We start from the raw sequence: 23,225 nt of genomic DNA, 5'->3' as shown, positions 1-23,225 counted from the left end.
TTAAATTAACCAGTGAAATGGATACTTACCAATATCTGATCCACACGTTGCTGGAAAAGACCCAGGTTTACAGTGGCAAGCGAAAGCATTCGTGCTGGTGTTGAACCCACATTGCCCACCGGACCCTTCACATCTATCGCACATGGTGTTATTTGCATTCCACCCCACCATGAAGCCAAGATTAATAGCTGTCCACAGTCTATGGTTATTAGGTGTGCCCCATTCAGCTACTGGAACTTTAACGTTGTTCGCGCACAACCCCAATAAGCTATTAATCGAGGAGCTCGAATAGTAATTGGTAAAGTTGTTAGCGTCTCCGGCGCAAGTAAACGAAAAACCATCCGCCGTCTGAGTTGTTGGAAGACGAGATATTGAAGAAGCAGGGCAGTGGTAGTAGAGTGTCAGGTTGGTAGTACCTAAAGTATAAGAAAAGAGAGTGCTGCGATCTATGGTTGTATTAGCGTGAATAGCAGGACAAGTCGTGTTCCAGTAATCCACTCTAGCAACCTTGAGACTCCGCGCCACGCTATTGATTTCAAAAACTCGGTAATACATGTCCGCGACATTAAGCTGCGGGGGATTGACGCTGCAGTTCAACTCGAAACCCGGGTACCCACAATATTCAGGCCGATTTGATCCCCAGAAAGGATAGCCGAGGTTCATAATATCCGCACATGCAAAGGTTTCGCTGCAGTTGAGGTACCGGTCATCATCAACAGCGTGCACAGATGGTACTGGAAACTGGACTAAGGTTATTGCTATTATGATGAAGAAGAAAGTGGCCGGAGCTGAGACGAGATGGGTATGCATTTAGAGAGTTTGAAATTAAGGAGCTGGGAAGCGAAATAGAGAGAGGAATAGAGAGAGAGAGTCAATGGGTATCACAAATTAAACAGAAAGAGAGAGAAATAGAGAGAGTGTCAGTGGGTCTTACAAACTAAAGAGAGAGAAAAATAGAGAGAGAGTATCAGTAGATTCGTTACTTTTTGAGAGGAAAGAGAAAAAAAGAGAGTTCGATTGTTTTTAGAGAGAAAAAGAGAAACTGTCGGTGGTCACGTTGCTACGTTTGGACGGTGAAAATATCCATAAGTGTGGAGAATATTTATAAATAATTATGAGTAAAAATTAAAATGGATTTGTGGGTTTCAGCAAGGGTATTTTGAATTGTTTATATGAAATATGTTGTGTTATTAATTTTTAAATAGATAATTGAAAAATATATAGATCTTATTAATGATTGATTTTTTTAATAATAATTTTATTTATATATAATAGTGATAAATATTATAATAATTATATTTATTTTTTATATATAATAGTGATAAATATTATAGTAATTTTAATTTTATTTTTATTTAATAGTGATAAATATTATAGTAATTTTATTTTTTATTTATATATAATAGTGATAAATATTATAGTGATTTTATTTTTTATTTATATATGATAGTGATAAATATTATAATAATTTTTTAAGAGACTTTGATATGAAAATAGTTCACTATATTTAACATGTAGAGTATTTTCATCCGTAAAAAAATACTTAAAAAATATTAAAATATCTTCACTATCCCAACGTAGCCGTCACAAGTGGAAGTAGTAAAAAATGAAGAGTGTGCGACACTCTAAAAATCCTGATTTTGTCACATGATTTTGTCTTGTGACTCATGATTTCGTCACAATTAATTTGAGGAATCACTCCTGGAGGAAAAAACACTCGATAGTTTGGAATGAAAAATAATAGAATTATTACTCTCTTGCTATTTATTTATTATTTTTTTGTATTTGATTTTTTTTTAATTTTTTATTTTACTTAATGATTAAGGAAGTGATTTATAATAAATTTATATATATATTCTTAATTTTTTTTTAATGATTAAGAATGTTAAAAAAATACTTAAAATAAAATGATAAAAAAATAAAAATACTATAAATAATAAATGAATAGTAGATGGATAGTATGCCTATCATTACCTTTTTTTTCTTTTTTCCTTCTTTTTTCTTTTTTGTTGTGCATGTTGTTTTGTGCCCCCACTTTCATGGTTCCCAAACATCCTGATCACTACTCCAAAACCAAAGTCGAATTCTAGAGTTTTCTGGGTGAATTTGGTCCGGTCGACGATCACTTCCGTACGTAGCTTATACGTTGAAGCACATGAGAGACATATAGATGAATAGATAATCTCGAATTGGGTGCTCAATAATTGATTCAAACACAACTAGGTCTGCCAAAGGCATACGATCTAATGGCTTAATATCCAAACTTCTAAAAATGAAAGTCTTGGATTCGACCCCTCTCCCGACTTATAAAAAAAAAAGAAAAGCACAACCACGTTGTCCGTTTTCTTGATCACTTATGTCGCTGTCTTTTTTTTATTGGTCCACATTAGCATTTTCTGTACGACTGAATTTGGAATTGTCGTTTTAATAAACCAAAACTATATAACTACTCTTATATATGATTTTTGTGAAACTATTAGAATCTTTAGATATCATTTTGGAAGCATGCACAACTTCTAGAATCTTTTATTAACAATATAACATAAATAATTAAACTTTTTTTTTATCCGTTTAAATTTTTGAAATAAATAATATTTTTATACCGTATTGGACTAATAGAAATCCTGAATTCAACCTAACTATACACTCTAATATATTTAATTAAATATTTTAAAAGATTATTACTTTAATTTAATTTTCTTAAAATTACTTTGCAAATACTCCTTTTCGACGATCGAGACCTAGAGCCAGAACAAAGGCACCGACCTCTCCGCTACCAGTACAACTAAGGTCTCGTTTGTTTTTAGGAAATATTTCATCTCATCTCATCTCACTTCATCATTATAACTTTTTTAAATTTTTATATAAAATAAAATAAATAATTTAACTTTTTCAAATTTCAAAATAAAAATAATATTAAAAAATATATTCTAACAATATTTTATTTAATTTTTTAACTTTAATTTCATCTCAACTTTAAAACTAAACGAGACCTAAATAAGAGAAGATTCGTCGATATCACCATCTACATGTCAAGTCAAGAGATCTAAAGTGCAAATACTTGACGCTGTTAATCAAGAAATTCGGAGATTGAATCATTCTTCTCGATCAGAAAAGTCCATTCACCTAGCAAGAGGTTATGTAATAAAAGACCGTAGAGAGAGAATTAGTTAGAATCTATCCTAGCGTGCTCTAAACCTACAGTCAACTAGCTACTTGCCTCAGTTCTCTCCTGAGAGAAGCGTGCCCACCTACTACAACGGGATTCTTAAACATCCCTCCATTCCAGACGAGAGAGCTCAAGTCTCAAGTCTGATTAGCCTGATCGACATCTCGAAATGGATCCTCTCCTACGCTAGAGCCCGCTAGCTCCCTGTGGACGGTCCCAATAGAAAAAAGACAAACTGCTAACATGGAACGAGCCTCTCTTCTCTTGCTAGCTGGATAAGGTTTAAAAATTGGATATTCCAAAAGGCAAGAATCAGATCAAATTTAAAAGCATTTACAAGTAAATTGACAGGGAGTATATATCATATATCATTAATTAGAGCAATTGAAGTATGTCACTTCCTGCTCTTATGATCTTTGCCACTGGAGAAGAATAAACCAAAGCCGAATAAATATGTTGTAGGAACATGTTATGATTTTAAAAGTTAAAGGCTTAACTAAATTAGTATCCAACAGTTTTAAGATTTTTGAATCAATGGTTAGTTCTTTAACAATTAGTATCACAGTAAGGACCACATTACGAGTTCAAGTCACGGAAAGGGCTATCTATAGGCTGGATTAAAATATATTGATACTATGTATGGGCATGGTGTTAAATCATTAAATATTAATAGATGAATGAAGTTGTCAAAATGAAAAGGACTACCACCGGATCAGTGTCAATAGAGTTGTGGGCCGTCGTGAATATTGGATTCGGAAGCGTGATTGAATGTTATGATTTAAGAGTTAAAAATTTAACCAAATTAGTGTTCAACGTCCTAAGGCTTTTGATTACACTTTGAAGCCCAAGATTGAGATGGCTTTCGATTACGCTTTGAAGCCCAAGATTGAGATGCTTTTATTAATGATGCATGCTTCCGAGAAGTATTTTGTTTAGGATTTTGAGCATCACTTGGCAATGGGCCGGTCTCGCTTGAGATTTCCTGCAGATCCTGTTGAGTTGCATCGAGATAGAAGTGGTCGTAAATGGCAGAAGCCCATTATTCCATATCCACTACCACAGCTGCTACTCCGCGTAAACCGCCAAAAGGACTTGGAACTCTGCTTCTGATCATGATCCACTTGATCTGTACCTGCACCCTTGCTTTCCATGGCACTCTCTTGCTTTGAAATGTCACGCATAGCTCATGGTGGCCAGTGGCAATGGAGGACGAGAGCCGAACTGATCCCTTTGCTTCATGGGAGTGACCTTTTTCTTGATTTCAGTAGGAAAGAAATAGACATATATATGAAGTGGACTTTACAACGTCATGCATTTATATATAGTTTTCCAAGTAAATTTTCAGAACAATATTAAATATTCAATAAATATTACGACAATTATTACATGTGTCTATCTCTTTCTCTTCACTTTATGCCTTGAATTAATTTTATCAAAAACTTGAGATAATGTCGATTCCTTTCTAACTTTACCCTACGTACGTGACCGGCCGGCATCGGCCGCATGTTATTGCATGCAGCATGCTTGCGAACATTTCCGAAGCCGGTGGCTAAAATTATATTGGCCGCTCTCCCACTCTTGGATATTGAGATGTTTTAATAACTAAACTTATATAATTGGGCTGGAAAAAATAAATTGACCCCATAATATATACTGAAACGCATGACACGTTCATCGATCAGTACTGATAATTGGGATCTGTTAGCACATCAGAATATTTGACACCCAGCACTACACAGCGCGCATCCACTGTCAGACTACCACAACAGAAAGCACAACAAACTTCTCAACAGAATAGCTACAATAACAAGGCAAATAACAATACAATCCCAGACGTACCTCTATAGAATCTTCTAGCATATTCTTGTAAATCAATTTACTTGGTATTCTGAGTTTTCTATAAATAGTCATAGACTGTATGAAGGAGGGGACTCACGGAAATATCACTTCAGAAATGTTTACGCCCATTGAGGCATTTCAACAAATGCTTTGTCTTCATATGAGCTTTACATTTCTCTTCAGGATCGAACATTAATATATAATGATGTTGATGATCTGTATAAAGGGATGAACTTTTACTTGATTCTAAGTTTCCGTTTAGATACAAAAATATTGATTTCATTAATCCATCTCATCACATATTACAAATTTTTTAAATTCTCACATAAAATATAATAAATAATTTAACTTTTTCAAATCTTAAAATAATAATAATATTAAAAAATAATATTCTAATAATATTTAATTCAATTCATTTAAAACCATCTCATTTAATCTCATCTCATTATCCATACCAGTCATTTAATCTTACATTAACTGGCATGGGTCTTTTTCATTTGGGTGCCAGAATCTTTTTGAAGACATTAATTGAACTTGTGACTCTCAGATGGATCAATGCGATGCCCCGCTGGCCTCTCAATATCCATTGAAACAACCGGTGATCAAACCCTAATTTCCCATTTCTTTTTTTTTTTTTAATATTTTAAAAACCCACTAATTAAGAAATGGTTGAGATCGATCACAGCATTAATGTTCACCAACAATTTTTAATGAACTGAGCATTGAAATTTGAGAAAACAATCCGTTGCAAAACAAGGGAGGGCTATTTTTAAGAAATCTACCGAAAATCTCTCCCACAAAATGTTAAAACTAATGTCGGAGCGTGAAATCAAGAAGTAGGCCAGAGACATCCGAAACAACAAAACACTGCCAATTTAATTGAAAGGTCAACACAACCAATATAATTACAGTTCTTCAACATGCACTGTGATGGCAGTTTGATCAATAACTAACGATTACAAATTAAGTTGTGGAAGATTAATCTTGAGCTGACAATATTGTAAGAGAATTCGCGGAAGGTTTTGGAGGAAGTTGTAAGGATTGAAGCGAACCTTCCAACATCTCTATCACCTTACCCATGGATGGTCGTTCGGAAGGATTGGTCTGAATGCACCACAAACTTACTACTATCATCTTTTGTAACATGTCTTCTTCCTCCGGCCTCGACGTTATTCCTTCACAAGTACTACTAAAACCCTCGCGATCTTGTTCAAGCTTATCATAAATACAATCTGGAAAATATATTTCACTCGAATGAGAGACTCCAGTATTGCCGACACGTCTTTTTCTTTCTCCAACCATGTCTAAAACCAACATTCCATAACTGTAGACGTCAGACTTGTGAGAGACTCCACCAAAGCATCGACGAAACACCTCTGGTGCAATATATCCCGGCGTTCCTCTCATACCCGTCATTGATACAATACTCTCTTTTGTCTTGCACAGCTTAGCAAGGCCAAAATCAGAAATTTTTGGGCACAGATCTTCATCCAAAAGAATGTTGTGAGGTTTTATGTCAAAATGGAGAATCCTTGTCCTACAACCACGGTGTAAATATTCTAGTCCTCGAGCAATGCCAAGCGCAATTTTGAACATGGTCTTGCAGTCCAATTGAGATTTTGTGATAGAAGATACTTTGTTATTTATGAATTTATCGAGGGACCCATTAGGCACGAATTCATAGATCAGAGCTCTTTTAGTCCTCCCGTAGCAGACCCAAGAAGAGTGACAATATTAACATGCGATGTTCTACTGATGCTAGCCACTTCGTTTATAAAATCCAACCCATTATCATTGGACTTGCCCAGAACTTTCACTGCCACGATACGCCCATCAGCTAGCTTCCCTTTGTATACCACACCATATCCTCCATGTCCTACTTTATCTTTAAATGAGTTGGTCAGTTTCTTCACTTCTGAATAAGTATATCGCTTCGGCGCCATTGATCCAAAATTCTTTAAGACTTCCTCCGCGTTGAAATGATCATGATCATTCTTTGCATCTCTTTTCCTCCAGACCATTGAATTATTTGACAAGCATCCTCTCTTAACACAGCAGACAATCACAAAAGAGAAAAGCACAACACCAGCCGAACCTGTAGTCGGAATGCCATAACGCAAAGAATGGTTTAAGTCAGTATTTCAATAGAGCATCGTTAATGAATCATCATCGGATCGATCGGGAAGAAAGAAATCACTATAACTTTTATATGATGTCGATCTTGATTATACCAATGATCATAATAATCCACCATCTGAGCTTCCAAGATGCTTCTGCGACAAGGACACAAAGAAAGTTAGAGTACTACTATATATGAGATCAACAGTGATGTTGACTGAAAAGGAGCGTGGAGACAGGTCCTTTCTATTCCGAATCCTATTCTAATTAAGTTTTTAGAAGTCTCAAATTCCAATTAGTACGTAGTAAAAATTAATTAATGAGAGCGGGGAAAATGAGAAAAACAAAATACGGTGCACATGCAATAATCAATACACAAAATGCTAAGAAATTCTCGTGTATCTGCGGAAATTTCTGCACAAATCAAGTTGGAGTTTTGACTTGAACGTCCTAGTAATCATGTTTGTCGTCGAAGCAAGAAAGGACTTGGATGGAACTGAAGACCAATAATATAGGAATTAGGAACACCTCATTTAAGATCGAACACCCAAATGGCAAATTAAATTGCGAGAAAGTTGGTTTGCGGTCAAGTTGGGTTAGGAGTAGTACTGTTTGCGAAGAATATTCGAAAGACTGGACTATGTGAGTCGTACTTTAGATACAGAGAAATACAGAAAATGTCCGAGAATTGTTGAAAAGAAGTTGAAATGAGATTTTTATGGGTTTTTGTGAAAATTGTGGTCTCATTTCATGAAAATATGTTTAGATAGTAAAATTTGTGACATTTGTTTTTGGAAACAACTCCTTATAATATATATAATTATGTTAAAAAAAACCAACAAAGGTGGGGTGTCAGCATGATTGCACTACTTAATTGATGCTAGCTAGCAAGATGACCGCGTTGCCGTGCAATTAAGGTTGAACCAAAGATGCCACGGTACTTCGGATCAGATTTATGGCCTATTCTCCAAATGAGAGAACCACAAGAGATGCGCATAATGGCCAATAGTAAAAAACAATTAAAAATTAAAAATTTAACAAACGAAATCATATGCTGTTTATGCATGATCTATTCATTATAATCATTCTCGTCGTTTTATTTTTGAATAGAAGATAAGAGAAATCAATCAACTCACTAGTCTCCGTATATTGACCAGAAGAACTATTAATCCTCAAAACAATTAATGACAAACCATATAATTATTAATTAAGCATGATCATGACGGCCTATTGCTAGCTAGTTACGTACGTACGTAGATGTTTCGAATGAACATTAATTGATTGTGTTCAAATATAGAATTGAGATACTAGCTAATAATTAGTTCGGAGTGTTTTCCTAAATGTCTGATCTTAACTCTCTGGTGATCTTGAAAAGCTTTCTTCTTCATTAAGCGGCAAGATCATCGATAAAGGTGAAATTGAAGGTGGAAAAGGCCAGGAATGAAAAACTTGAACCAGAACGATGGATATTTACTTGTTGATTCGCATGTGAATGGAGAAGATCCAGTTGTACAGTGGCAAACGAAAGCATTCGTGCTGGTGTTGAACCCACAACGTCCACCGGACCCTTTACATCTATCGCACATGCTGCTATTATTTGCATCATTCCACTCGGACGTAGAGCCACCTTCACTAGCTTCATAAATCAGTGCATCTTTTATTAGTTAAATTGCCTGATACAGCTGCTGATTCCAAACGGACGATACAAGCAAGATCAAATGATCAAGAAATTTGCGAAATGGGATGAATGCTTACTTGTTGTTGATTCACATGCATGTGAATGGAGAAGACCCAGTTTTGCAGTGGCAAACGAAAGCATTCGTGCTGTTGTTGAGCCCACACTGCCCACCGGAAACTTCACATCTATTGCACATGCTGCTATTATTTGCATTCGGCCCCGACGTAGAGCCACCATCACTAGCTTCATGAATCAGTGCATCTTGATCATTAGTTAAATTGCCTGATACAGCTGCTGATTCCAAACGATATAAGCAAGAAATGGTCAAGAAATTTTGCGAAATAGGATGTATGCTTACTTCTTGTTGATTCACATGTGAATGGAGAAGACCCAGTTTTGCAGTGGCAAACGAAAGCATTCGTGCTGGTGTTGAACCTACACTGCCCACCAGAAACTTCACATCTATCGCATCTGATATCATTTGCATTCCACTCCACCGTGAAGCCACCATCAATAGCTTTCTTCAGTGCATCTTCAGTAGTTAAAGTGTCTGATTCAACTACTGATTTCATAACTGGAACTGTAACGTTGTACAGGCACGCATCCAATATTAAGTTCTCATTCGTAGTTGCAGGCGAGGAGCTCCAATAGTAATTAGCTTCGCCTGCAGCGTCTCCGTCGCAAGTAAATGGGAAACCATCCGCCGAAGGATTTAGAAGAAGAGATGAAGTATCATATTGGCACTGGTAGTAGAGAGTCAGATTGGTAGTGTCTGAAGTATGAGAAAAGATTTTACTGAAATCTATGGTGGTATAGCGTAATTAGCAGGACAAGTTGTGTTCCAGTAATCCGCTCTAGCAATCTTGAGACTCCTCGCCGGGCCATTGATTTTAAGGACTCGGTAATACATGTCGGTGACATTGAGCAGTGGGGCATCGCCGCTGCAGGTCAACTGGAAACCCAGGTGACCACAATATTCAGGCCGATTTGATCCCCAGAAAGGGTAACTAAGGTTCGAAGTACCCGCACATTCAAAGGTTGAGCTGCAGTTGAGGTACAGCTCATCATCGACGGTGTGCACAGATGGTGGAAATTGGACTAGGGTTATTGCTATTATGATGAAGAAGAAAGTGGGTGCTGGGAAGATACGGGTATGCATTCTGAGAGAGAGAGAGAGAGAGAGAGAGAGATTGGAAGCAAGAGTATAGAAAAGGAAGGAGATGGAGATGTGTTGTCTTTCAGTTCCTAACTTCGTATCAGGAATCACAAGGAAACTGGTGGTCTTTGACGAAATGGATTCGTGGGCGTGTTGAAATTTTCAAAGAAAAGTGGATCCCACGATTTTAACTCACTTTTTTTCTTTTTGCGGGAACCATTTTTTAACAAAATACTTGCTTCAAAGCTTATATATTTAAAGAATAAATCTTCATAATCTTCTTACACTCTACGCTCTATATTTTTTTTTAATTTTTTTAATTTTTTTCTTTTATCAAATATTTATTATATGAATAATGAATAGAAAATTTAAAATAATTTAAAAAGAATAAACTCAAAAAAAAATTTTAAAAAATATTAAAAAAATTTAAAAATTTAAAAAAATGTGAAGTGTAGAGTGTGGTGGAGATTGTGTAGTAAAACTCATATTTAAAACTTGAATCTAGCTAATATTACTTATTTTCATGTCAATCACATATTTATTAATTTTTTTTTTAAAAATACGTATTTATGTATTCTATGATTGCAAATATCATTTATCTTTTATAAATTCATATTTGCAAGTACACATCATTCCTTTTTAATTACTCACATTTTAGATTAATTTTTTTAAAAATTTCAAGAGTTTTTTTAAAATTTTATTTTGCTTAAAGACATTATCATTATCATAAGTTTTTTTAAACTTATTGAAAACAAGTTGGGATGCACATTATCATAAAATGAACGGTAATTCAGAGGCAAATAAAATGTGTTATTATTTGCGTTTCACGACTTTGTAGCTAAAAAAACACACAAATTCAAATCCTATATTAAAGGTAATAACCAGCTCGTTCAGGTCATGGACTGGTTTATGGCCAATAGGACTCGTTTGGTTATATAATTTAAATGAGATAAATGAAATGAAATATATTATTAAAAGTTAAATAAAATTTTATTAAAATATAAATTTTATTTTTAAATTTAAAAAAATTAAATTATTTATTATATTTTAGATATGTATTTAAAAAAACTGAAATATTGAAATGAGATAGTTTCCTATCAAAACTGAGCCTAATGATATTTATTATTGACCTAAAGCAAAGGGTCGAATTTGGAATATAGCAAATAGCCGTTAGCTGTATTCCACACAAAATTTTTAGCTCTGATGTTGAGAATATAGACACGTCAGCCAAACAAAATTTCTAAAGTCGCTATAGTGGCGTTATAGGTTCTTGATTTGGTGCGATGAATTTTCATCTCATTTTATCCCATTTCATTTAACTCTGAATGAAATTAAATCTCTTGTAGGCAAAATAAACCAAAAGATGAATGAAATGTTAATTCAAATTTTCACTGCAGAAAAAGTTAATTTAACTCTAAGACAACTGAACCCTACTAAAACCCCAAGTTTGATGGTATGGCTTCTATTTTTTTCAAAAATACTAGGTTGTGGCGGGCAAGGAAGTGACAAATGTTGTGTCAAAGGCTCTCAACAATGGTTTGTTTCCACGAGAGGTTAATCACACCTTCATCACTTTGATTCCTAAAAAGAAGAGACTTGAGGTCATTTCTAATTTCAAACCAATAAGTCTAGGAGTGTTACCTGCCCTTAAGATTAGATGACTATGACCTATTTGAATTATTGAATGAATGTAACTTGACTTTATCTTTATCTATGAATATTTAAATTCAAAAATAAATAGATTAATAGATAAATGTTTGTTTTTATCTTTATCTATGAATATTTGAATTCTAAGATAAGTGATTAAATAAATAAATGTTCAAAAGACTTTTGATCAAAATTGAATGTTCGAAAAGATAGGAGATATCAAGTGAGCTGAATAAAAAATTCAAAAATAAGATATCAAGCAGAAAAAATTTCGAACTATCAAAAAGTTATCCAAAACAGAAGCTGAACATAAATCAGTTATTGCAGAGAAGAGTTATCGCAACATGTCAGCAATCCGTCAAGAGACGTCTTCGCGACAGATTCTATCCGTCAGTACAATCCTACTGAAACTGGAACTCTTTCCAGATAGTTTATTTAAGGGATTCTACTAGTTAAGATTGTTAGAGATTCAGATCTATATATTTTCTAAAGCACTTTCTAGTGCATTATTTGGTGAGAAAATTCCTTAGTAAATTTTCATATTTGTGATCTCTCTTTGAGTGTGATCATGCTTCGAGCGTGGAGGATCATGTAATTGGACTTCAGCTCCTAGAGTTATAGGAGAAAAGACAATATTTGAAAATCGTCAAAGGCTCTGGTTGCTACTGCGGTAGAAGACAAACGGGTTGTTTGTCTGGGTAAATAAGAGAGTCAAGTTGCAAAGGTTTTGTAATTGATTAGTACTTGTAATTGATTTTCAAATAATAAGACTGACTTTCATGAGTTTGACTGCCTCGCAGGATTTTACCTTTAAAGAGTTCTTTAAAGAGTTTTCCTTCGATGTCAATCTTAATGTTATGTAATTTATTTGTTTTATGTTATTATTAAATTATTAAATTAATTGTATACTTGAATACTAACCAATTTATTAAGTGAACTGATAGATATTTTTACTATATTACAGAAGTACTTGAGTAATTTCAACATGAAAAATGTTTGGTGCTAGGGACTTGGGTGATGGGTATCTCTAGGACAAAATGCTTGTTTGTGGCGCTCCATTTCACATTGTTCTTTCCCGGCGTCGTTGTCATTATTTTTCATTACCGAATAAATCTTTATGCAGAGTGTTTAAGATAGAGATAAAAATGGAGATCTTGGAAGAGATAGCCAGCTAGTGACCTTTTCTGTTCTAGCTTTTATCTTCCGATACTGACAAGGAGAGAGAGATACAAAAAGTTTGACTTTAAATTGGACAAACTATTTGCACATTCCCTCCAATCCAAATTCCACTGACCCTTCGCATGGGGAATTAGCCACCAAAGATAACCCACCCACTCTTTAATTATTCCCCCACAAAGATGTTAGCCTGACCACAGATGATTTAGATAAATGAAAACAAAAAACATAAAATCTTTTCGGGCAATGGACAGTTACTACACTTACCTTTTGTGGCATAGGCTTTGTTGGTTCGTAATCAGGACAACAATCTAGAATAGTGTAAAGTTAATGATACCCAACACCTTATTTACTATTATCTTACTATTCAGTTTTTATTTTTTCTTTTGCTATTTGAATGTAGATTACAAATTTCAGAATATGATCTTCTTGTATTATCTAGAAGAATGTCAATTTTTATAAAATTAAATTTATTTTTAATCAAATTACATGATTACTTTAGTTGATTGAATTTATTTTCTTTTAAATTATATAAAAAAGTTATATTATGAGATTTTTAATCTAAATTTAAAAATAAAAATGAGAAAAAAAATAATTAGATAGTAAAACAGTCGTAAGAAAGGTATAAGGATATCAATTACCCATAATAATGTAATGCAGCATCCGTGAATGTGTGACAGATGGTGATGTTGATTGGGGGTATTCGATTGCATGCAGCTTGCCCCCAGAAGAAAATTATATGCGGGGTGGGATATTTTTCCTATCCGTCCCTATATATATATATATATTAAAACCTCTGCACCTAGGTGTGTATGGAAATAACAAGTTTTGGGGAAGTCTCCAACTTCCCTCGAAGGCTTCCAGTATTCTATGCTAATATCAACTTGGGAGTATGGAGTGCTGGAACGTTTTGAGGGACCTTGGAGGCTTACTCCTGTTGGCTTGGTTTCTCCTATATTTGGCACCATTAAAGAAGCATTTTCTTAAGCTTCGTGCATGGGGAGGTTAGAGTGCGCGCGGATAAACAGGATAGTCTCCAAACTACTTCTCTAGTCATATTAATTCTCACGTGTTGATCACCATAAAGGCATTCATCTATACATAGAGAGAGAGAGAGAGAGATTTTACCAACTTTCCCCCCCCCCCCCCCCCCCCCCCCCCTCTTAAATGGTCGTACGTTGTCCAACTTTTTTTTGCCTGCAGGATGATGTGCGGGATTACCATGGTGTCTCATTACTGGGATGTATTCAACATGGGTCGCGCACCGTCTAGAAATTGTGGACCGGGACCGTGAGCTGAAGGCATGAAATTAAGTAACAAAAGCAGTAAGATAACAACTGATCATTTATTGTCATTATTTTCACACCTACAAGGGAAGGAGTTTCCACCAATTTTGTCACAGGTAGTTAAGTTTTCAGAATAGCCATTCCCAACGAAATGTTTTTTAGTCACCAAAAACTTAGTTTTGATGATAATCTCCTCTCCATTGCGCCGAATTAAAATTTACTAAAGCCAATCTTATCTAATGCATTAATCCCAAGATATTAGCCCAAGTGGTGAAGACCTTGATCTTTGATTATTATTTCCTTTAAGATCTAAAGTTTAACACCAAACAATTTTTTGAGGTCACATCCCTGATAAAAAACAAGCGATTTAATCAAATTCTATATAAAAAAACTTTCGAGAGTGCGGTACACGGGACCAAAATTTACTTTACAAGAATGGGTCCGAATGACCCTACCTTGAAGAGGTTCCCGACGTCAAAATAAAAAAATAATTATCTATGCATTGGTAGTGCTCTACAAATGTTTGTTTTTACAAGTAAACATGCTCTACAAATGTTCCACATGATTTAGATAGACAGGCACACATTCAGTAGTATTTCTCCGAAACAAATCCAAACCAATGGCTCTTTCACCGTCAGTAGTACTGCCTCGGAGAATCATGAAACCGAATATCTCGCTTCCTGCTAAAACTACCACTTCTGCGTTGCATGCAACGCAAATTCAAGCTTCTTGTTAAGACGCGACCTAAATGCAGGCAATATATATAATGCCTTTCATGCAACACTACCACAGCCACAATTCAAACCGCAGTGGTCGATTAATTACACTGACCATGAACCCTACCCGACAAGAGCTATAATCCAAAATAAAAATAAAAATTATCATAATGAAGTTCTACAACTCAGCCCCCACGAAATTAGGCGCATGGTAAAATAACAATTCGCCACCAATCTCATTAGTCCCAAAAAGGCGTCAAACCAAATCTCAAGTTGTTAATTTTTAAACAGAATTTCATGTGATTCAATCGTAAAAAGGCTAAAATAAAATAACAGGCAAAAGCATCAAAGCCAAAGATAACAAAATCCCACTCATGCCTCAGCTATCGGATATTCAAATACTACATCTTTCCCGGTAAGTTTCTTGTAAACACCAGAAAATGTCTCCAGTTTATACTCTGTGTTGTTCCTCTCCTTGGGGTCCAACAAAATCTGACTCGAAGACAACAGACGTCAATTAGTAGGAAGAACAGTATAAAGTTAGGCAAGAGACAACACACTTTTATTTGTTGTGCATCTACCTTAATTATTTTAGAACCATCAATTCGGTATCTGATGCGTTTCCCAACAATCTCAGCAGGATGCACAATATCCTCTAGCATGGCATCATGGACAGATGTCAGTGTGCGGGAGCGGGGTCGCTGAGCAGCAGAACCTTTCTTTGGTGGTCTTACTATCCTACGGGTGGCAATCACAACAACATCCTGCCAAAAGTAATGAGAGATTAAAAGCAATCACATAAAAGTGACTATGGTGTGTCATTCTATAACAATAGATTCATATAGTAAATAACAATAATATGGCACATCACGGCACCCATTTAAGATTAATTGGAGTTCAAAGCTCAAAATAACAGATACATGGCCATCAAGAAGCTACTGACCACCTGTTGCCCACCACCCCATATTTTATGATGTTTGAAATTATTGTTACATATCACAAGAACACACCCTTCTTAGTATTCAAAGAAAGTTAAAGGAAAACGAAGATGATAGCCATCACCACTTGCCATACAATGTCCCAACATTTGATGATAACTCATGCTATCACTGCAAATCAAAAGTTCCCTTTTTTTTCTAAAGAAGCATTACCTTGCCACTGAATTTTTTCTCCAGCTCCCTAACAAGGCGAAGATGAATCTTGCGAAATCCCTTCCGCAATCTGTAAGGCACGTGGATAACCACGGCCTTGCGATTACCAGAGATGTCCATCTGACTGTCAAATCATATAATGTCATTCTAATCAGGGAACAAAAACTTGTAAATACCTTAAAAATTCAAAACTAGACAGAATGCATACGCTGCTGAATTTATGTAGAGATCTTTCAAGTCACTTTTTAGCTCCTGATTGGTGTTTTCCAAATCAAATAGGTACTGCACACACAAAAAGCATTCCAACTTTAGTACATTGTGACTATCGGTATTAAGTAACATGTATTATTAGAAAGTGGCACAAAAACTAACCTGTGCAACTGTATCCTCAAATTCAGTGGGCTCAACATCCTTGTCTTTGTGGATTTTCTTTCTTGAAGAGAACATATTGAAAGATCTGATCGATGGGTAACATTTGTAAAAATTTATGTTAATCAAGGGAAGTAACCATTGATAAACCAAAGAAAGAGAAAAACACTTGAATAGAAACATCACTATCTTGTTTTAGTTTTTGACAGGTGACAACATCCCAGGAACACTTTACTGTTCTTTCAAATGGCTTGCAAAATGGGATCATGGATTGTAGCCTTGTGCGTGCTCTATATTCTAAATTGTTATTCTAGGTATTATATCACTCAGCCATAGACATCCTACTGCCAATTCAATTTCTATAATGCACATGCAGCTGCTAATCATAGAGCAGTGGGAAAATATTCAGCCATATAAACTGTATGCCTCTGTGGCAGCTAACAAAAAGAATGTGTAAATGCAACCAAATAAGACACCCAGTCTCAAAGTTCAAACTTAATAAAGACATAATTGTATGAACCCCCTATTTCCTTGGTGAATGCAAATCAGCAACAAAATGTCAAACTCTCCCTTAAAAAAATATGAAAACGGCATAATTATTGTGGGACCATAATAATGAATCCATTTGCAAAACTGCCCGCTTGCATTTAATCATGATTCCATTCTAATGATACAAAAAGCCTATCAAGTCATTTACCAAGCATCCATTTGCGTTTCCATTGTTCAACCAATCTCCCAAGCACCACAGTTCGCTCTATATGCACAAACTATTCGAATAACAATCACTTGTATTCATAATTAAATGATAATAGCTGGTTGCATTATCACTAAACATGATTCAGGCCTTAAACAATACAAACTCAAAATTAATATAATCACTATGCCCATATAGCCATTCATCCATATTAACTAGTTTGTCGTTCCATTTCGCTTAGTTTTCCCGGGAACCAAGCATAGAGAGAAGTAAGAGCTTGAACCTCAGATTCAGGACCGAAATACGAGAACTTAATTAATACCCAGTTGAGGAAAACGTACCAATCTAGGCAGATATTGCTCTGCTGCGCTCAAAGGAAAAACCCTACGCTTCGGCCTTGAGGGAAACTTGAGGCGCGGAGGAGGACGAGTCGGAAGATGCTAGGGTTTTATAAGGAGAAGCTAAAATATAATGCCCTAGTATTGGACGGTCGAGATTTGTTATTGTGTTTACAGGTGTTGTGGACTGTTTGGTTATCCGAATAGGTATAACACAATCCTCGATTGGTGGAGTGGCGTTGCTTGTGAGATCTAGGTAAAATTTTGGCAACATTTTACTATTTTAGAAAAATAAATCGTGATGTATTTGTTATTGATTTTTTGTGAAAGCAAATGGATAGTATGAGATGTTTTTTTTCGAAAATTTTTATTATTTTATTTATTGTATTAGAATGTGTGAATAGAGTTATTATATTATCGAGACAGTATGTAGAGCATACTATTTACATAACTTAAATCATAAATTTAATTTGTAAGATTCAAATCAAATGATGTCATGTAATGACTTTACTATGTGTACTCTACACACAGACTTAAAAATAGAAGTTTTATTGTGAATATATATAAATGATATTCATCTTATATCTTGCTATAATAAAGTGTATATTTCTAAGAATATAATTACCCTGTTGAGTAATATGCCTTTACACATAGCAAGTCTCCTAAGTCAGGTCTATTTTTAATGTGTTGTTATCATTTTTCAGGTGGTCAACAATAGTTGGGTGGTTAAGATTTAAGAGATTATGAAGGGAATGGAAATCGCATAGTAATCAAAAGTAGAAAATGAAGGAACATAAATGTGATTCACTCCAGAACTTGCATTGATAGGCGATCCACTGGGTTTGTTTTCACAAAACTTCTCAACTCATCTCATCTCATCATTATAATTTTTTCAAATTCTCACACAAAAGAATATAAACAATTCAACTTTTTCAAATCTCAAAACAAAAATAATATTAAAAAAATATAATCTAACAATATTTTATTTAATTTTCAACTCATTATATCTCATCTACGAAAACAAACGAGACAAATTCACCATAATGATTTTGAGATGGGAATTTTTTGGGTAGATCTGTTCAGTCACATAGAGCATGGCCCAACATCGTCACTATAAGAGATTGTCGGATGTCCGATAGCCAGCTCTTATACTAAGCTGTGCCAAGTAGCAATCACCAAAGGCAAAGGTTACATGGCGCATACGGGGAGCAGAATCTGACAATGATGGAGCATTTCATTCTGCCATAGAATTCCAAGACAAACATACATACATTCATTCCCACTCGCTCCTTAACAAATGCCACCGAGAAAGGAAAGATTTAAGTTTGCTCAATTTTCTAATAATGGTGCAGCACACCCCAAACACCCGGAATTCTTATCTTTTTCCAACGTAACAAAAGCCAAAAGGGGCAAACATCTGAAAATTGAAACACTTTAGAGATGTAATACAGCTACTTGACTTGACTTGAGCTACTCAAGGAAGGAAGCTGAATGTAGTATTCTGACCAAAATGGTTGGTGAGCTTGGAAGTTTTCGTTTCCTACTCATATGGGTCCTATTTTCTCAAAGCAGTTAACCATGATAGTATAGCTTTTGCACCTTTTTCCCATGAACAATCCAACATCATGTCATGGGCCATCCCTTCAACACTGACTGGTGACACGCCATAAAACCGGCCTGTTTCTCTGAGACCTTCAGCATCCTACAAGAAAAACTCATCTTGATCAAAGCAGGACCAAAACAGTGTGAACTACAAAGAATCTATGGTCAAAACTATGGAGATTTGAGTAAACAAGCATTAGAAAGAAGGGAACCCCTCAAAAAAAACAAACAAACAAGCGATGGGTTTACCACAATGAAGTCATCAGTTGCACCCAACACAAGAACATCAATGGAACCTTTTGGCACTGAAGGAACTGGAAGTGCAGCATTCAGCTTCCTCAGATCAAACAATGGCATCCTTGAACTCTCTCTCATTAGCTCCTGGTAACTGAAGAAAACAAAAGAAGTTGAAGGTCATGTTCCACCATTGAATTTAAAAATTACTACACAACATGTTTACTATCATTAAGATTGCTTTGAAGATTGCCACAGTTCACGAGATTGAGTCTTCTTTTACACACCTTTATTTTCTTAACTTGGTTTAAGGGAACAACAAAGGGAACTAAGCCAAGTAGTTTACTAATTCTAATTGAATCCAAATTATAAGTTATAGGGTCATAGTCGAATTGGTGAATGTTATTGTTGCAGTAACTTCTCCAGCAGTCATGTTTGGAAACAGGATTTTTTGAGGTGGTGTTGTGAGGGGATGGTACCATGACATCGGTCGTTTGTCTCTGATACCATAAACAAATACTCGAATGTTTTGGTTTGAAAGAAATGATAACAGCACACATAATCATTCATTGACACTGGGTACATATGCATAAGTGAGCCATGATACACAGTTAATGATTTGGGCCAAGGATAGAAAAGACATGTTTATAATAAAGAGCTTTCCATGTGTGCCTCTGGTTTCTTTCCCTCTATATGGTGAATAGATCGTTTATTGGAGCAGACATGACTAGCAGAGTTGGGGTTTCCTTCTATAGTAGATATACTTAGCTGGTCCTTGATTTGGGCATGATTGGAATACTCCTCAATAGAAGATAAGTTTAGGTTTCACTACAAACTAATGTTCAAATTCAAATGTTTAAATATATCATTCAATCCTTTTTAAAAAAAAAAAAAAAACTGCATATGGACTTGACAGGAAGTGATCACAAACAAACCGTAGAACCAGATGATCCTCCATTGTTGAAGAGAAAAAAGTCTCCTTGCAAAGGGGGAGAGAAGTTTGGAAAGCTTTTGCTGCTAAGCTGCGTGTTACCTGCTCAAGTTCATACAAGATGAGAAAAAGATGCTTGCATATTATTTTTCTCAAGAGTGGAAGTAGATACCTTAAAAGCAGCAATAGGCTTTGAAAAGATATACCGCCACACTAACCCACTGAAGAAAGTCATTGAAGAAATTTAGTTTGGATTAGGTTCAAGAAAAAGAAGACCAGAATAGCATGAACGAGAGACAATAGGGAAAAAAATCACCTATTGCCCGAAGGAGGTACAGAGCAGACAAGAGCAGCTCCTGCAAGCTTGGGGTAAAAGGTTTCCATTTCTAGAATAAACCCAATCAGCATAACAATGTTAAAAATATTATGTCTTACATTCTTTAAGTAGAAGTGGCAAGAGCTGATAGATATGTGAAAAATTAGAATAGAGCTATGGCAACTAAATTAGGTTTGGAATTTAGATTAGGATTCTGATGAGAGTTGCAATAGCTGACCGTCACTAAAAGAAACAAGGTACTGTCAGTTAACAGTTATTAGGGACCTACAGCAATGGATCAATAGTAGTGGTCAAGAGATTTTAATTGGTGGTTTCTCCAATAACCGATTCAACAATTATAGATATCACTGTAGCTAATACTTGTACATTGTTGTTGGCTTTATTTCTGGGCTACTTGAATTGAATTAGATCTAAAATGCAGTTTGCAGTTTTATTATATTGCTTGTTGAGAGGTGACTTGATTCCTGTTGAAAAAGCGCCTCTACATATTGTTCACCCGAGCGGTAGTTTTGCCTCTCAAGCAAAGTTTCAGAAAAATTGTTGGATCGACAGTTGCTCGACAATCAGCTCAAATGAGACCTAGACAGAGAGTTCGCTAGACACTCAACTCAAACGAGGTCCCAGCAGAGAGTTCGCTTGACACTCAGCTTGAGCGAGCGCCAGCCCTAATATTCGCTCAAGCCGTGCTCGACACACCACTTGAGCAAATGCCCTTAATTAGGGCTTCCCACGCCGTACAATATAAATACATGATATACTTCATTGTCTTCTTTTTCTTTACTTTTTTTTTTTTTTTTTGAGCAACCAGAATACAGAGAAAAAAGAGAGAGATCCATTTGTGAGATTCTTGAGAGTTCATTGGGCGTATTGGGGCTCTGGGATTGAAGATTTTGTGATTGATCTCTGGTACTCCACCTTTGTTAATAGTGAATTTATTGAGATCGACCCCGCTAGTGGACGTAGGCTCACACTAAGCCGAACCACTTAAATCTTAGTGTTCTGTGTGTGATTGTTGATTTTCTTTTGATTTGCTTCCACTATTTCACTTTAACTTAGTCCCTGATAACCAGTTAATCCCAACATTGCTTCATCTTAAATAAATACGAACCGGATCGAAGTTTACCCAAAGCCTGGTTTTTCTTCAGATTTGCAATGTAATACTGAATGATAAGCCCTCCAAATGAATGTCCAAGCAACACTGGTGGTGATGATACTCTAGTCCTGATGAAATCAGCAATATCACCAGCATGTGTCTACTGCAGAATTTCCGGTGAAAAATAAAAATAACATTGTATCTAGAATGGAAACCATGGAATGTCAAAGATTGGCCACCATTAAAATTATTGTTTTGAAGGAGCCATTTCCCTATGGAGCTAAAATACCTGGAGAGTGCCAGCGACAGAACCAACAGGTGCATCACTTTCACCCTGATTACAAAGTAATGGGAATATACATAATCAGCCCCCATTTTGCACACAAACAATATAGTAATCCAGTATTCGATATAGGTTTCAGATTCAAGCCACAAAGAGAGAGAGAGACAGAGAGTTCTACAGAAGTGTTATTTGGCATTGGTGGCATTGGTGGCATTAATGACATAATCACTTTGAAAAGCGATTATCACCATGAAGAACTTTATACTTCCATATAGCTCCACTTATACATTATTTGGTGCAAGAGGAACTAAATGCCAGAACCAGCCAAATAGCAACCGAACTGCTAATTTTGGTGATCGTGATGCATGCAATAGTGAACCAAAAGCCAAGTAAAGCAGTGCTATCTACATGGCTATCCGCAAGGATTATCGCAAAAAATGGAATCATGAAATGCAATTATTGCACCTAGGATAGAAGTAAGATTGTTTATTTGATAAGTGCGTAGGATAGAAGAGTTATGGGAATGAAGGATATAACGGACTGCAATAAGCGGAACTCGAGTATCTCCATTGAAGATTACTGCTTTGGCACTGAAAATGCATGATTCCTAACTCCAATATAGACGGTGGCCAAATATTTCAAAGATCGCATCAATGGCCACAGAAAAATAATTTAAGTACTAAAATTCAAAATTTTAGCCATTCCTACGTTGTCTAGTGGAGAAAGGAAACAAGAAGTATGGCTCATCAAATACCCTAACAAATGTTCCACATATCATTTATTATTTGCAAGTTTTAGTATATAAAGATTGTGGGAACATTTGGAAAGCAAGAGCTTGAGCAATGAACCTAGACCAACTTACTAGAAAGGGCCACGGAAATTCAAAAGATGGAGCTAAGAACATTATATTAGATATAGCTACTACCAAATTGAGCTTCAAGAATAAAAAATTTGTGTTCTGTGTAGAGAGAGCGCCCACCTGACCCAACAAGCTTATGGCATAGCAATCAAACCCACAACCTGAAAAGAAGGGAAGCCAGTGTTCAGCCCAGCACCAAGCAGCGTGGTAGCTTCCATGGACAAATACCAAAGATTGATTTTCAATGTTTCTCTCCATTTTCTCATTTGGGTCCTTGTCTACAACAGCCTTCTGCAAAATGGCCTCCATGTTCAGACCAGAAGGAAGCTGATGGAAAAGACGGGTCTGCCCCTGCTTCAACTCGTAGGGGACCCGCATCTTCTGAGCTCTACTGAGAACAGCCCGAGGTTTTATGGTCATTTTCGGGAAACGTAACCTTGGTTGAGGAAGGGATATGGTGGGTAGAGATAGAAGAGAAGCCATTGCTGTAGAATTGAGCTGTCAGCTGTCCCGCATTCCCACAGAAATCAGTCGGCTTTGGTTTTATAG

At 35.8% G+C, this 23,225-nt stretch overlaps 3 protein-coding genes and 1 pseudogene across 3 annotated transcripts; all 4 read right to left on the bottom strand.

Annotated features, from left to right (window-relative positions):
• On the bottom strand, nt 1-810 carry LOC121252131 (LEAF RUST 10 DISEASE-RESISTANCE LOCUS RECEPTOR-LIKE PROTEIN KINASE-like 2.1). Its single transcript, XM_041151614.1, has one exon. It carries the CDS (start codon nt 808-810, stop codon nt 1-3), a length of 810 nt encoding a protein of 269 aa, XP_041007548.1.
• Nucleotides 811-5,986: 5,176 nt separating this feature from the next.
• Nucleotides 5,987-7,029, bottom strand: LOC121252130 (annotated as a pseudogene).
• A 7,968-nt stretch (nt 7,030-14,997) lies between these two features.
• Nucleotides 14,998-17,497, bottom strand: LOC121252323 (40S ribosomal protein S7-like). Its single transcript, XM_041151926.1, has 6 exons — nt 17,341-17,497; nt 16,309-16,393; nt 16,145-16,218; nt 15,937-16,060; nt 15,367-15,549; nt 14,998-15,277 (listed from the first exon to the last, which is right to left on the bottom strand). The coding sequence occupies exons 2-6, from the start codon at nt 16,381-16,383 to the stop codon at nt 15,158-15,160; spliced, it is 576 nt and encodes a 191-aa protein (XP_041007860.1). The 5' UTR covers nt 16,384-16,393; nt 17,341-17,497; the 3' UTR covers nt 14,998-15,157.
• A 1,056-nt stretch (nt 17,498-18,553) lies between these two features.
• LOC121252265 lies at nt 18,554-23,225 on the bottom strand. Its single transcript, XM_041151822.1, has 8 exons — nt 22,797-23,225; nt 21,824-21,868; nt 21,565-21,694; nt 20,421-20,490; nt 20,277-20,325; nt 20,109-20,206; nt 19,189-19,327; nt 18,554-19,039 (listed from the first exon to the last, which is right to left on the bottom strand). Exons 1-8 carry the CDS (start codon nt 23,157-23,159, stop codon nt 18,893-18,895), a joined length of 1,041 nt encoding a protein of 346 aa, XP_041007756.1. The 5' UTR covers nt 23,160-23,225; the 3' UTR covers nt 18,554-18,892.

Source organism: Juglans microcarpa x Juglans regia, chromosome 2S (genome assembly GCF_004785595.1).
Source record: "Juglans microcarpa x Juglans regia isolate MS1-56 chromosome 2S, Jm3101_v1.0, whole genome shotgun sequence".
NCBI classification, from domain to species: Eukaryota; Viridiplantae; Streptophyta; class Magnoliopsida; order Fagales; family Juglandaceae; genus Juglans; species Juglans microcarpa x Juglans regia.
Note: the sequence above shows the minus strand (reverse complement) of the source record. Positions and strands in the feature narration are given on the sequence as shown.